The sequence below is a fragment of the Pagrus pagrus genome (genome assembly GCF_965226575.1).
Source record: "Pagrus pagrus genome assembly, chromosome: 8".
NCBI lineage: Eukaryota > Metazoa > Chordata > Actinopteri > Spariformes > Sparidae > Pagrus > Pagrus pagrus.
Window position 1 is genome coordinate 18,767,567 of NC_140192.1, and position 16,365 is coordinate 18,783,931.

Below are 16,365 nucleotides of genomic sequence, written 5' to 3' on the forward strand. Positions count from 1 at the left end.
GATCTCTCTTTCAGTTTCAAACCAATATCCATCTTCTAATGTGAATTATTTTGGCTGATAAGCCTCCCTGTCGGGGCGGTCGGGGAGTGTACGGACTGAGATTGACTGACCTCTCACTGAATCTCTTGTTGGCTTTGTTGCACTTGTTAGGGCAGGAGAAATTACAAAAAGTCAAACTTTTGCTGGTTTCAGCTTCTTAAATGTGGGGATTTGCTACTTTTCTTCTTTCACTTTTGGCTCTGGGATTTTTTTTGCCCTGTCATTGAGTAAATGATTATTCGGTTAATCATTAAATTAAATAAATAGTTGCCACCTTACCTGAATATGCAGTCAGTCAGTCAGTCAGTCAGTCAGTCGGGTACCTCCAACACATTCAGGGATTTTTTAAACTGCTTTAAGGAGGTTAGTTGGTTGGCTGGTTCATCAGCATCAGTTGGCTGGTTCATCAGCAGGATAACACAAAAACTACTGAACAGATCCCCAAACTTGGATGCAGGATGGGTCTCAGCCAAGAATATACCCCATTAACTTTTGGTGAGGATCCAGCGCTAAGATCCCTAGTGGATTTAAATATGTTTAATTAGATATTGAATTAGTCTTGTTTGAATCAAAGGGGACTGCTAAGGTATAGACAGAGGTATAGGCTCTACTGAGTACCATTCTAGTTCAGTAGTCAGTCCATAAGACCAATTTCACACAAATTTGAGCACACAGGATTGTACTTCTGTGAAAAGTGCGTGGTTCCAGTCAAGATCAGCCCTTGCAGCACCCTTCCCCTGTATCACTTATACATTACATTCCTGCAGATCTGCCTGTAAAGCAGCTCTAACAGAAGCCAGGCTCAATAAAAACACCATAAACCACAACAGAACCCACATCAGCTAGCTGACCCGTGTCGCCCAAACCCAGAGGTCCCCAACAGTTAGAGGACAGCTCAACACACTTTACATCAAACATCAGAGAGAGGGGGCTCATATTTCTGTGCCTTTTTTCTTTACTTTCCACATCTTTTCAGTCCAGTTACGATACATTAATAGCTATTTACCATCCAGTTTCTTTTTTTCATTTTTGCTTAAATCTTTCACCAGCTTACCTCATTTGCTCTTGTGTGACCAGACACTGCTGTGGTGATGGAGACCAGTTACCCCAAACCTTCTCTTTCTATTTAACTAGTTTATTGTGTTTGCTAAGGGTGGAGATGCAAGGCCAGGGGCAGACACAGTACAGATCCCACCAATATCCAGAAGTTCCTAGCGTTTAAAAGCAGTGAACTCTGGAGAAAATCAAATGCAAACCTGTCATGTTTTTCATGTTTCTAACTGCAAACCTAATTACGACATCATAGGACTTTACCCATCACTTAATAAAGCTGGCTTTGTTCCTCTGTAATCATTGTGTAACAAATTAGATTAATTGTTAAGGACAGGTGATCGTTAAAACCATAAGAGCAAAATAAATGTTGGATTCTTGTTTGCATGCCTTTAGGCCTTATTTCTTCCTTCTTTCTTTTTTGGTGTTCATTTCTATTGTTAACTGCTGCAGTGGTCCAGTTTCCCAACATGGACCATTAAAAGTTTAATCTACACGACCTATTAAGCTTCATTCACCCATAATTTCCCCCATTTCCCCCTGACATTTAAATTCCAAAGTAATTTTCTGAAGTCTTAACTTACCGAGAAAAATCTCCTTTTGTCAAACTAAGAATCAAAACTTAAAATGGTATAAACTACATTTACAGGGAGCCAAGTACATGTGCATGAATGAACACGTGGCTCATGTGTTGGCCCAACCCAAATCCTCATCTATGGACCTCAGGCCTCAGAACATTCCTCAGTTTATCTTTATGTATTTTTTAGCTACTGATGAAAGATTGGGCTGTTAATTTCACTTCATTTGTAACTGAATTATATCACGCTATGCCCTGCAGTGAGAACAAAGCTCTGTCAAATTTAGGAGTTTTAACTCTGCAGTGGCCACCTGTCTTACAAATGCATTCATTTTTAATATATATCAGCTGGCATTGTATGAATCTTGCCTAATCAACATCCTCTCTATCCAACTTGACATTCGGTATCCATCCTCCTCCTAACGTTAGGTGGTCCACAGGGCTCTGTTCTAGGTCCCAATATATGCTTACAATCTTGCTTTCATTCTTATGATACAGTTTGTTTTGTGCAACACCTTAGATTCAAATATATCAATATTGCATTTGAAGTGTGTTCTGTGCTCTTGGTTTTCATTGGAGCTGAGATGGCAAAAGGCCTACATAGGAAAAGGGACTACATGATACAGGAAGAAACAAACGGGAGTCATAGTTTTAAACATTTTCTATAACAGTGGTTCCCAAAGTTTTAAGTCTTATAGGCCAAGGTGCAGCAAGATTTGTAATAAATTGTGGATTTTAAATAGTTTCAGCCCATAAAAATTGCATTTACATGAACAAAATCTTTATATCTCTGTTTTCACATACTGCATGTCAAAACAAAAGAGCAAACATCAAAATGATGCAGCTCAATACAGCTCGGGTTCCCCCATAGTAAATTTCTGGTACATGGGTTTTGTACGCAGTCATCAGAATTAACTGTCAGAACAAATTGTGCAAATACTTGTAAGTGTAAACAGAGTTCAAAATGTCTGGAATGATTCAACCACAAGAACTAAACTCAGCCTGGACAGTAAAAGGGAAAAGGCTTAGACATTTTGGACTTCATGGATTTATATCTCTATTTTTTTTAAACCAGACCATCCCCGCAGTTAAAATTGGTGACATGAGAAGTTATGGTTGTTGTTTGCTATTGTTAGACAAATCCTTTTATGAGACGCATGTGTTTTTTTTTTGTATAAATAGTCAGAACAAAATCATGCATGTATGATGGCCACCCCTTCACACATATGGCATAAATACTGTATGCTAACTGTCACATATAATAATGCCATTGGAAAAAATGCACACTGAATGAAAGCACTATCAACAGGTCCTTGCATTGAAGAAAAAAAAACAAGCTACACAACACATTCTCATAAAAAACAGTCACTTCATTATTTTTTTTGTCATTAATGGATATTGAAAAAAATCAGGAACATGATATTTCCAAATATGACCAGCTAAAATGTTACTTAAGCTTTGTTCACTCCCTCTGAATGTGTTTGTGGACGTGACAGAGTTCACACATGAGAGATAAAAATAATCTGCTTTTTGACCAAACCTCCTCACACATTCAGGAGCACAACAGGGAAAGGAGCAGCACCAACAATTACAGTCAAGTTGGGTTTGGCTGAGCCTGCTCTAGCATCAAACCACTGAAAAAACACTTATAAAAGCTGCTGTCACCTCGCCCAGTGTTGTGTAAACCTTTACACGTCTATTTCTTGTCCAAAACTAAACGTATCGCTTATTTTTAGACCAACCAAGAGTCATTTATTCTTCATACCTGAAACGGCGGATAGCTTTGGCAACATTAAACAGTTTTTTTTTTTTACTTCTAGCAAAACGAAACCTGGAGTTTTTTTAATCTCGTGTGATTTGCCTTTTGGCCCTGAACCTCTGTTGAGCCACCCTTATGAAAGCTGCAGTCACTGCGCCACATCTGCAAACAAACCTCTGCTTTTGGGTTCTTTCTCTCACATATTTAGCTGTGCTTCTGCAAAGGACAATTACAGGAGGTGTGGTTCTCACAGAGGATCTCTGTCCTGCAAAAACTTTGTAACACCTTACCATCATTATCCAACACTTACTGTACTTGAGAGCTTCTTGTCGAAAGAGAAAGATGATCCTTGGACCCAATCTGAACAATTCAGGCTTGAAAAAGTAAATTGTTTCTGAGACACCTGCCATTGCTCCTTTAGTGACAATGATGGTATTCATTTATTGACTAAATAAACAAACTCTCTGTCTTCATGACTGAATAACAAACTGACTGTAAATATTTAAATTATGAGTGTGAATTTCCTCTCAAAAACTGCATAGTGCCCCTTTAAAGTCTACATAGGTTGGATTCTAACCACCATGCTAACATGCTAATTTGCATGGCTATTAGCATGTTTCGGAGTTCTTCTGCACCCTAGTGTCTTAAAAAAGAGACAGATTAATTAAGCTTTAATCAATGCAAAGGACTAATTGTATCCATATTTATAGGCTGTAAAGTTTTATCACCAGTGTCATGGGTAGCAAAAACATTCCTACCCACCATGAACACTGTCGTTAAAATGGAACACATAAGCCATTGTTTATCCTGGAAAAGGGGGAAAAAATTGTTATGGTGCCGAGACCTTGAGAGTTCAACGTGATAAATGACTGACGCCTCAGTTTGAATCCCAAAAGAAGATTCAAGCTGTTCCAATAACAATGAGCTTCAGTATTTAATAGAGTTTCTAATTTCTATTGTACAAAACGTGTCTGGTAACCCTTCAATACCACATGAGGTTCTGTGATCGGTGCAGCTGATGGTTTTAGCTGCTCGGGGCGTTACTCATTTCATAATCTTACATATCTGAGGTGGAGGATGTCTGCGGGATCCAGAGTTTGGAAAAAAAAAGTCAGCCTCTCTGCCGCCCCCTGCTGATATTCAGCACAGGAACATTTATTTTCACTGGACATTTTGTACATTGCAATGATTCTTAACTGAAATGTAGTGCGTTGCAACAGCTACACTTGTTGTAATAGACTCCCATTCTGGTTTTACCATCACAACAAAGATGCAAATTCATTTTGACTTCAGATTTTAAGACAATTCACACCAACAAGCCTTTATGACAAGCATTTCCTGATAACTTACTGATCTATAGCTAATCTATGACACATAACACACAATGTCTGATCAGACGTACTTGTTACTTCAAATCAATATCAGCAGGTTTGACGGTTCTCGACTAGTACAGGGCTGGCCAAAGTTGGACCACCATATAGTTTGATTTGGCCCACAAGATGTTGTGCCCTAATTATCCTTACTCATTTTTCATAATCTGAACATAATGGGTGACACTTTGAGCAAGAAGTGAGTCAATTTAGGGAGTTTTGACTACTACAAATGGAAACAAAAGTAGATCTTTGATGAAAAGTTATTCACTCAGTATGCAGGTAAACTTTTGAGTTGCACTTAGCGTAAAGAAAATGTACACACTGTATGACAGTGTCACCAACTATCTGTTATGGAAGTTGCAGTGTGTTATGCTTATCCCAAGATATGTTTATATGGCTACATCATTTCATCAAATGGAAATATTTTATGATCAACTGTCAGGTTCTGGTACTGGCAGACTCAAAAGCAGAGAGGTAAGGATTTGTGCAAAGCAAAAAGGTTTATTTTAACAATAAAGCGGAATGAAAAAGACAAGGGCAGGCAGGTGAGAAGGAGGAGGTGGGTTGCAGGGTTGAGTGGTCTCGCTGGCTTACAGAGACGTACAGTAGCATGCAGCACAGGTGAGCTGGAGAGGACAATGGAGCTGAAGGCTGAGCAGAGAGACGCCAGAAAAACAAAAATCACAACATAAGTCACAAGGAAAGTGCACTGGACTGTTTGACAAATGTTTATTATGAGAAAAACAAACCAAGACATGAGAGGGTACAGAATCGAAATTATTTGGGATGACAGAACACAAAATTCCCACCTCCCAATATATTAATATACACAGCTACTTGCCTATTTACAACACGTGTGTGAAACAGGACACCTCTGTTAGAAATGTTCAAAACTGCTGAATTCCCGTTGGAAAAAAAGAAAAAAACCCAACACCTTCCCAGAAAAGAAATAATCAGAGAAATAACTATTATAAATTCTGATAGATAATTATCAATAACAATTATCACACCTAATCTGCATTCACACACTGAGATATTATAAATCACTTATACTGTACACTATCAAACTAAAAGACTTGTCTATCTCTCTAATGGAACCAGAACAAAATACACAGGCTCACTGTAGCAAAGGACTCTGGGAGATTGAGTTTAGTGGTTTCCTTACTTTCTGTCCTTTTTCTCACCCTCATTTAATCACATAATTTGGCACATTAGAGCGACTCCGGCTAACCACTTCAATCCCAACAAGCTCCCAGTGCTCAAACGGAATGTCTAAAACGATCGAGACACACAAAACTCATTTTCTCTCAACAGACACTCGTAGAAGTGTTCAGATACAGTACAAATAACAAAACACTACGGTAACAACGCAAACACTGAAAGATGCACTCAAACTTAACATAATTGGTCTTTCTTCGCTCTTTCCTGTGAAGGTGATGTTGAGTTGTACTTGAGTTTAGATATTGAGATATTTGTTCTGAAGGGGGGGAGGATTCAAGATACTGCACACATGTACTGCATATATTTAACTAAGTAACTAATCCTTCTCGGTCTCGAGTGGCTCAGGAGGCTTCCGTTCTAACACAGTGGCCCAAAATACAGATGTTGTGTTTTGTCTCCACTTGTCAAATTTGAACTTGGTGTGGCCTGATTGGCTGCTGTAGCATGTCTTATAAAGTATACCAGAATTATTGTAATCATAACTCATAACGTAACATGATAATTACACAGTTAGCCGCGCAGAAGGCTAGACAGCATGGCCACAGTTTTTGGAATGTAGCCACACCTGGTTTAAACATAACCTCTTGATAAGTATTGTACTTATACAGCAACTGAAGAGGGTAGTTAACTTGCATTTCTTTAAAGTTGCAATATGTAAGATTTTAACATTCAAAAATTAAGTTAAATTATCAAAAGAATGGGAAGACATGACTGTTTTGACATTATGACATAAGGCTATATGTTGTGTTGCAGATATACCTACTGAAGTTAGCATGTTAACCAGCTCACCCTGGCTTGTCCTGGTCCAAAGCTCCTGTAGTAGCGGGATAAACTCCAACACTTCACTGGTGTTCCAGGCTCCCAGTCCAGACCACTAGCTGCGTGGCTAACTGAGCTAACTAGCTAACAGCAGGCACCATTAGCAACACTTGGTGGTTACTCTATTGATATGCTGCCCCTATATTTGTTTTGTGTACAATTTTTTAAATATTGCACCTTTAAACTAAATTAATCCATTTTAGCATCATACCATTGAAGTATCAAGCAATCTAGCATCTATATTTGTGTTACAAGGCAAAAGTCTCTTTAGAACTAAACCAAACTTGGTATCTAACTATATAGCAAGGAATCTGTCTGAATGTCTGTCAGTCTGTGCTTTGCATATCTTGAGAACTGTTTATCTGATCTACTTCACACTTGGTGGCTGAATTGCTGACAACCCACTGAAGTGCAGTGTCGAGTGTGAAGTTGTTTGGATGTGAAAAATTAAGGATATCCTTAAAAGAAAAACATTTAGTGGAAGTTGACCTCTTAGATTTGGCAGCCGCACAGACAACAAACTTTGAATGGACGTGAAAATGAGATGATGATGATTAAATCATTGAATAAAACCTTGAAATATTAATGAGGCAAGTTTTTAATATTTATTTTGGGTAAATTACCTAATACATTAATTATCTAATCTAAAAAAGAATTGTTAGATTAATCAATGAAAAATTATCATTAGTTGCAGCCCTAGACACTGTCAAGAAAGGGGTGTTGATATCCCTAACGAGGAGTCAGCTAACTTGAGTTTTAATGCTAGCCTTTTGACAACACTACACAGTCAGTGTCAGTTGTTAAGTAGATTGAATGAACAGTTCTCAAGAAAGCTACAAACAGCAATACCAGAGGTCAAGCAATTGAACAGGCACATTTCGAACATTAGTAAGTAACTACAGCACAACAACTTGCTAGCTTCAGTCAGCTAACAGCAAGATTATCATTCACCAGAATCTCTATCATAGTTTGAGTTTCTGCAAAGGCCACTTTTCTGTTTGGGAATTATTTCTATCTTAATGTAAGGAGTTTGTCTTTTGTTTTAACTGTTGTGTTATTCTAGTAACTACTGACTTCAATTTTTTAAATATTAACGCTCTGTGGTTAAAAAGTAAACCACAGGTAGCTTCATCGAGGCAGGACAGGGCTAATGGAGACAAAGTATACACATCGACACGTCTATTGGCTCCAACATAACACTTAATCTATAGACATTTAGGCTCCAGCACTAACACAGACACAGGAAATAATACCTTGTTTAGATCTTTGAATTACATACTTGGTTGATTACTCTCCCTGCTAGCAGTGTCGGCTTACTTGCCACTGATGCCACTCATGCTAAAAATGTAAGGCACTTTGAATAAAAGCATCCACCAGCTGGCAGATGTTAATGGTATAATGTAGCCAAGTCCATTCACACAGATGAGTTACATTTAATATAATAATGTCATTTTTTTTTTATCACTTATACTTTTTATTTCACTTTGGCAACAAAAAAGGCACAACACATTTTTTTTCTTATTTGGTTTCAATGTGCCTCCAGTCGAGATTCTTTCCTTAATTACCCACAGTTACCCACTGACTGATTCTCAGTCTGTGAACCACACAGGTTTCAACGCAGCCTCTTGGCACCGTGATGTGAACCTCAGCTGAACAACATTCATAACCACAAAAAAGACCAAACAAAAGACAAATACTGTTGAACAAGAAAAATAAAATAGAATAAAAATCTAAAAATAAAAACTACACTACAATTTGACCCTAGCCCGAGCTCCAGTGTGGGTTAATATATGAACATGAATAACTGAGACACACAGACAGTGCTTTACAATAATAATAAAAACCACAGGGACAGGAGAAACTACCAAGACTGAAGAGTCGGTCCAGTTTATGGCATCTTTAAAGGCCAACCTTTGCCACCATTACAACATGAAAAGAAGATATGTCTACAGGTCGGAAAAGACGTTTTGATCAAAGGAGCTTTAAAGAAACGGATGAAACCGTGAAATCAGCAATGATAGAAAAATTAAAAAAGCTTAGAAATCCTTATTCACTAATGGCAAGGTTTGGATCTCACAAAAAGTTTCTCCTCTGAGTTGATCAGCCTTCTCCCTTTCCATCTCCATCTTGTCTCTCAGAATAGAGTGCTGCTGTTACCATGAAGCAAGCCAACCTTCAGCTCACAAGTCTGTCAGTTTCTTCATTCCCCCAGAGACCTACTCTTGTAACACAATTCCAGTCTTCTCGTGTCCTCTTACAGGAGTCCAGAGATGGACAAACACCCCCGCCGAGGAAAACCAGGGTACGTCCCGGCAGCCTCAGCTCACTGGTTGACATGGGGCCTCAGGGCTTGGTAAAGTCCCTCAAAGGTGGGCCGGTCGGCTAGGTCGCGACTCCAGCAACGCATCATCAGCTCGAAGAGAGAAGGTGGGCAGAGTGGAGGGCCATAAAGGAAGATCTAGGAGGGAAATACAGAAGAGCTTAAGAGATCAGATAGTAAAGAAATAGAGAAACCCCTAAAAATGAAACATGTAGTACTGCCTGACTTGTTATGTATGTTTATGATTCATCACCAATGACAGTTAATTTCTGTTTATATGAGCAACTTAAAAGCATGAAGAGGGTTAATTGCCCGGTACATCATCCAAAACACAAAAGTTTGGAATAATGTTTAAAAGAAAAGCATACATTTGTGTAGACTACAACTCTTCTTCTGCTTTTCTTTTTGCTGTAGATTGGATGTCTAAAACTGATACAACAACAACTGAACAGGTCCCCCTTGTGGAGGACCTGTGCCCTGCTAAATATGAACTGTTTAACACATTTTGTGAGCTTTTCAGCAAGTTACAAACTAGATACACGCAGTGCTACATGTCTAAACAGTTCAAGTTTGAGCCCACATCCACTTAACATGATTCACAAACATGAATAATTATTTATGCAAACTCTTGCAGGTATATGTCCAAATGTTGGCCCAAAGCAGGCACACCTGGACGGAACAGTAATGGCTGACCAGAGAAGAACGACACACAATAATGGCACTAAACTCTGTCCTTTGTGGATGTGTTTGAGTCTCACCTGTCTGCCCTGGTTCCTGAAGAACTCGCCAGTGTTCTCTATGACCTGTTCGTCGGACAGCAGACTGTAGGGCTGCTCCTTACACAGAGTGAAGATCTCCCACAGGGTGACACCAAACGCCCAAACGTCACTGGCTGTTGTGAACTTACCCTAGTGAGGAGGCAGGGGTGACACAAGTTAAATTATTACATTTTATGTCAGAGCTTTTCACATTTTAGAATCCACAAGGTCCACTGAGAAAAGTAGTTTATAAACAACTTTTTTCCAGTCTGAACAGTATGTTTCCTCATCTGCTCGACTCACGTATGGTGTACCCCAAGATTCAGTCCTTGGTCCTCTTCCATTCTATTAGTTGCTTTGCACTGTTATGCAGATGATACCCAGATATACTTTTCCTTCAAATTGACAAGTAAGATTCCTACATTGCAGGACTACCTAATAGCCATCAAGCACTGAATGTGAAATAACTTCTCATAACTTAACATCGACAAAACCCTCATTGTAGGCCCTGAGAGCATTTAAGCAATGTATTGGTCCCTTAGCAGCCAAGACTCAAAAAACCTTTCTTTGACCAACAGATGAATTTGGAGCGGCACATAAAGGAGGTGCTCAAATTCTGTTTCTTCCAGCTCAGAAAAAATAGCCCAAATCAAAGCCATATTATCCTTTCCTTTCTTTAAGACCTGGAATCATGTGTTTGTCTCCTCCCGTCTTGATTATTGTAATTCACTGTTCACCACCCTAAGTAACTCCTCTATGTCTCGGGTCCATAATGCAACTGCCGGGCTTCAAACTAACACGAGACATACTGAAGGTCACACATTACACCAGTGTTGGCAAATCTGCATTGGTTACCCAGAGAGGGCAGAACTGATCTTAAACTCCTTTTAATCACCTATAAAGCACTACACAGGCTGGCTCCAATTTATGTTTCCGACCTGCTGTGTCGCTTATGCATGGTGCCACCACTGAGGTCTAATGATGAGGCATTTTGGCCGTCTCAAAACCAAAGTTTACTGAGCTTTTGCAGGTGTGGCTTCAGCTACCTCTCCCTCCATTCTGTTTGCACCCTCTATTCTGAAACAACACAGTCAGTGAGCAGTTTTAAGAGGCTGTTACAAACTCACCTGTTTTGCGAGCACTTTGCCCACTAATGTGTGTATGCTTTCTGTGAAATTTTTATTGTTTTATGTTGGGTTTTTTTTACTTCCTGTTTTAACTCAATCCTTAATGTTTGCATTGCACAGCACCTTGTTACTCTGCTTTGGAAAGGCCCTTTATAAATAAAGTTGTTTATCATTATTTATCCAGCCCACTGACTCTTAAGGTTAGGGTTAAATATCGACAAAATTTGGTGTTGGTGGGCGTTACCATTAGACTAAGTCTTGCACATATCTGTGATAAACTTGTTCAGCTGGGATCTCATTAGAAATGATCTTGTTTATATTAAATTTAGTGTCCAAAATCTAGGAACTCATCATAGCTTATGACTAACTCCCCCCCTCCCTCACCAGCAGGATGCTCTCCCAGGCCATCCATCGTATGGGCAGCACCGCCCGGCCCTGGATGCGGTAGTAGTCGCTGCTGTACAGGTTTCGGCTCATCCCAAAGTCGGCGATCTTGATAGTGAGGCGCCGGTCCAGCAGGCAGTTCCTGGTGGCCAGGTCGCGGTGCACAAAGTTCAGAGACGCCAGGTACTTCATCCCCGACGAGATCTGCACCGACATGTGGAGGAGGTCTGATAGACTGGAGAGAGGGAGAAGGCAGGGGAGAGAAGGAGGTGGGGAACAGAGAAAGATGGAGGTGATAATGGAGGAGGTGAGAATATTGAATTCATGTACGTCACCCCCTGCTGTTTGCATCAAAAATCACACTAACTGGTTGGACTGAAAAAGTGTGATTGAACATGTACAAACACTGTGTATGGTGTACTAACCTGACTGAAGGGATGTTGTTGGCATGCGTCAGTGTGCTCTCGATCTCCCGCTGTGACAGGAACATGTTCAGGTCTCCGTTCTCCATGTATTCGGTCACCATGCACAGCGGGTCAGACGACACACACACACACAGCAGCCGGATGATGTTGGGGTCGTTCAGACGAGACATGATCTTTATTTCCTTCAGGAAGTCGTTCCTGATGGACAGACAAATGGAGGGAGAGGAGAGGATGCATTTTTACTTTTAGCTAGACACATTCAGTTGAGATACTTTCAATCTTGTTTTTTCTCCCACAGATGGACAAAATAAAATCACATGCAGGTAACACATATGGCATGATCTCACAGTCAGGGGTTTGATTCCTCATCTCCTCACTTTACATTTTACGATATTAGCAGAGTTTATTTCAGGTGAGGTATAAAACATAAACAGTTAAATGTATTGATTAAAACTATGTCTAATCTATTCTGTCAGACAAAACAAACTGCACGAGAAAGTTGTCCCGTCTTTACTCCATTGTGTTCTCTGAATCCACAACAAACATCCTCTGTGTCACCTAACCACAGCAGAGTTCAAGCCTCAAATTCTTGCACAGAAATGGCAGGAAATGTATTTATTTTATCAAGCTGGAAGGATGACGTTCCAACCATTTCCACCCTTTTTATGAGACACACATGAGAAACCTGTAAAGAAAATACCTTGCTCATAGATCAGTATACAACACTGTCACACAGATGTGTGTATACCTGGCTTGGCTGGTAGCGTCGGCCCTCAGCTGTTTTACAGCCACCAGCACAGAACGACCATCTCTGTCAGGGAGAGGTGACCCCTCCCCGAGGAATTCTGGGAGTCCCTCGGCCTCACACAGGTGGACCTGCAGAAGACAAGTTTGTATAATAAGTGCTAGCAGCCTCACCTTTTCTGAGACAAAAGAGCTACAGACACCATCACCATCTGCAGACGGTAGAGTTTATTGATGATGTCCTGATATTCCCTTCTAATTAATGAAATCCCAGTCAGAAATTTAGAACTTGAGGCACCAGAGCAACATATTTTAGGAAGAATAAGGTACATTTTCAGACACTGATCACAACTTATGAGGAGATTCAGTGCTTCCTCTGTGGCGCCGCTTTCTCCCCGCTCACCTCTCCAAACTGCCCCTCCCCCAGCTTCTCCCTGAAGATCAGATGTTGCCGCGGGAACTCGGCAGCGGAGATGTCCTTCCTGGTGAGAGAGTCCACGGTGAGGGCGGGGACGGCGTACATGTTGCTGCCGGTGACGCCCTGCAGCCGCACGATGTCCGTCTCGGCGTAGTGCGGTGCGTTGCTATGGAAACACTGGTGCGGAGTGCACTGGGTGACGTCAGGCTCGGCGTAGCCTCCTCCGCACGCTGTCGGAGAGAGAAGGAAGAGGTGTTTGCTTATTTAGTTTTCTTGTACTACTTCTCTGTGATATCTGACTGAGAATGATGATATTATTTTAACAGCTTTTACGGAGCAGAAAACATTTTTAAGCCGAGATTATCCCTTGGTGCAACGTTTTTAATCTTTCTATCAATATATCTTGAGACCAGAAGACAGTTTTCCTATCTTGGTTTGAAAATCTCAACAAAATTATCACCTTAGGCTTAGAAAAGGCTGTTTCCTGAGAAAACTGCCACATCATCTGTGTGTGAACCTAAATCTTGAGCCTGTGGGAAAATAACATGTAATCCAGGTAATGTGCGCCTCTTTTCATTATCATGGAGGACAAATGAAGTCCCTGATGTGTTAAGTTGCATCTAAAGAGACAACGGCTGTATCTGATAGATGTTTAAATGTCTGAAGTCACACCTTTCAGCTCTTACCACGCAGCCAGCCTGACGTCATGTGACAGGAAGTCAGCAGGAGGAGGTCATAGAGAGGATTACCGAGGAGGAGAGCTGGAGGAAGAGGAGGAGGAAACGTGGACAGAGACAGAGAGGGCTGGGAGGTGAAAGAGAGAAAAACTGCAGAATGAATGAGCATGCACATTCAGTGTTTACAGCTTCATCGAGTAAATATGGAAGACAAAAAAAGCGAGTAAGGGAAAGAAAGATGGATAGACTGTGCAGTGTGCTCTGAAGGAAATAAAAGAAGTTAAATGCAGAGAAACATTCAGAAGATGTTAGGGACGGACACAGTGGTGAAGGTGCCTGTTGCAGACATGCCAGCAGGGGGCAGACTGCAGCAGTTTTATGTATTTTACCGGAGGCCTCGGCTCTTTATGGCAGCTCAAGACTATCGTGTCTGAACATGTCATCAGGGAGGATCTGGAGCGTTTCTAAGCCATCTGATTTAGGTTTACTCCATTCAAGTTTCCTTAGATGAGATAGATCTAACGTCCACAGATGTTCAATAACTTGTCGTAAACATGATGACGTGTCTGTGAGGAGGGAGTTTTTAAGGGAAATTCTACTCTGTGTCAACCTTATTCTCATATTTCCTTTTCTTCTATGACTACTTTTAAGTACTGAAGGTTAAAAAAAGAGTTCCAGTCTGTTTACCTGAGGCCTCGGCACTCTGCGACAGCTCTGGCAGCTTGTTCCTCAGCACCGCCGGGTTCTGGTACTGTGGGTCCAACAGGAAAACTCTCTCATAGTGAGGGTCAGTGTTGGCCGGGCCTAAGGAAAACACGGAGTAATCAAGCAACATAAGGACATCCAGTAATCATCTAATTATACTGTCAGTTACCCTTAATTGATTCATTTTCATGGGGAAAGCCATGTTTATGTATGAATACGATCTCTAAGTCCATCTCACGATACTTAAAGCCATGTTTAGCCTTTTCTAGCCTTCTACTTGGACGTGAAGTAAGTGTCGATGGACTATCTGTTGCGGTCTACCTGTAGGTGCATGGCCAGAGCGGGGGGGCACAGGAGGGGTCTGGAGGATGATGGTGTCACTACAGGACGACAGCCGAACTGTCACCTCCTCATCAAGGATCCGACGTGGAGCCTGGAGGAGGAGAGAGGGAGAGGAAAACATTTCAGATTAGTTTTAGAGAATATTCATGTTAATAAACTGTTTGTCCTTCTATTCTAGTCTTCATGGGACAACAAGGATCCACTGTTTATGTGTCATGAAGCTTTTTGATTTGTTGTCAGCTCAAAGAAAGATCTGTTTCGGGACGTTCATGGAGTAATTGATGACCATGGAGGGGAAATAGTTTCTAAGAAGGGTTGCTAATTTTAGTTGTTTTCAAACAGTTCTCTCTCCATTTTGTATTCATCTGACACATTTGTTTTCTGCTGTGTAATAAACAACAAAGATGTAGACTTTAATTATTTTTTTCCCCGCAAAAATAAAATAAATGGCTACTTCTTATTCTCTTTCCTTTATTCTCTCTTTGGTTTGTAATCAGGCCTGACTGGTTTGCATTGAACAGTTGTGCATATCTGCTTCTTTATGATGCTTAAAGATAAGCCCTTACTCTATGACTTAGTATCATATGATAAACGTTTCTTTAACACATTATATAGCTTAAGTATTTGCTGTTTGGAGAAAAATGAGACAGTGCTGGGGAAAATTGGAGCAGTTTTATATTTTCTTCCCATTCATCCCAGTGTCCCCAGATCGGATCTGTATATTCAGGTACTACCTGTAGGTGTCAGCAAACTGAGACATCTTTGAATCCTACACATACAATAAGGTCTTTAGCCAGTTATCAGTTGACACATATGGAGTATGTGTGTATTAATAAAAGAATAAAAAAATGTTGATATGAAAAGACAAAACACAAAAAATGGAAACAAATATTTAATATATATTTATTTAACTGTATTCTAATATATTTATTGAATATGAATTACTGTATTTTCTGTGAATATATTTAAAAATATGTATTTATTTATTTATAATATAATGTGATGTATTTCTTTTCATCCCTTTATCCTTATTCTTTTCCTATTGATTTCACTGTTTCTGTTGGTTTTGCAACATATTCATTGTGTCTTGAACACTCCTGGGGGCAGAAATGTACACTAACAAAATATAAAACATTAATGAACAAAAAATAAATAAAATAAAATAAAAATCAGTCTCTTTATCTATAGTTTATCTGCTCACCTTCTCCAGCACCTTGCAGACGTACTGGCACCAGAGGATGAGGAAGATGATGATGACCAACAGCAGGATGATGGTCACCAGGCAGCCAATCAGGATGGGCGTGTTCCCGTCATCTGGCGGGTCACTGGTTGATGGATTGGCTGCCGAGGGGGGGGACGGGAAAGAGGTTAGAGATGTACACTTAGTTATGAGTGTGATGGTTGACTGATGTCAAACTGATACACAGAACAACTTTTAGTTATTGAAATTGTAGTAATTATTTCATTTGAAATTGAAAAAGTAAGGTCAAAGGTCATACCTGTCTTGGGTGTGGTTGGCATGGTGCTCTCCTCGGTGACTGGAGGGGAGGTCGACCCCAGGGTAATCGGGGTCGGGAATACGGTGTCCTCTGTGGCACACATAAAGGGAAGTTATTTTACTTCTCTG

At 40.4% G+C, this 16,365-nt stretch overlaps 1 protein-coding gene across 2 annotated transcripts in view; it reads right to left on the reverse strand.

The window, feature by feature from the left end:
- Positions 1-5,508: 5,508 nt before the first annotated feature.
- Positions 5,509-16,365, reverse strand: part of ddr2l (discoidin domain receptor family, member 2, like) — a 31,314-nt gene continuing 20,457 nt past the window's right edge. The window contains exons 10-20 of one of the 2 annotated variants that reach the window (XM_084360992.1): positions 16,238-16,327; positions 15,940-16,079; positions 14,718-14,829; positions 14,379-14,495; positions 13,701-13,775; positions 13,000-13,244; positions 12,601-12,728; positions 11,853-12,050; positions 11,428-11,662; positions 9,917-10,066; positions 5,509-9,296 (exon numbers count right to left, since the gene is read on the reverse strand). In XM_084360992.1, the coding sequence (XP_084217118.1) occupies positions 9,162-9,296; positions 9,917-10,066; positions 11,428-11,662; positions 11,853-12,050; positions 12,601-12,728; positions 13,000-13,244; positions 13,701-13,775; positions 14,379-14,495; positions 14,718-14,829; positions 15,940-16,079; positions 16,238-16,327 (1,625 nt within the window). In that variant the 3' untranslated portion in view covers positions 5,509-9,161. The remainder of the gene's footprint in view (positions 9,297-9,916; positions 10,067-11,427; positions 11,663-11,852; positions 12,051-12,600; positions 12,729-12,999; positions 13,245-13,700; positions 13,776-14,378; positions 14,496-14,717; positions 14,830-15,939; positions 16,080-16,237; positions 16,328-16,365) is intronic. The other variant, XM_084360993.1, reaches the window with a different exon arrangement.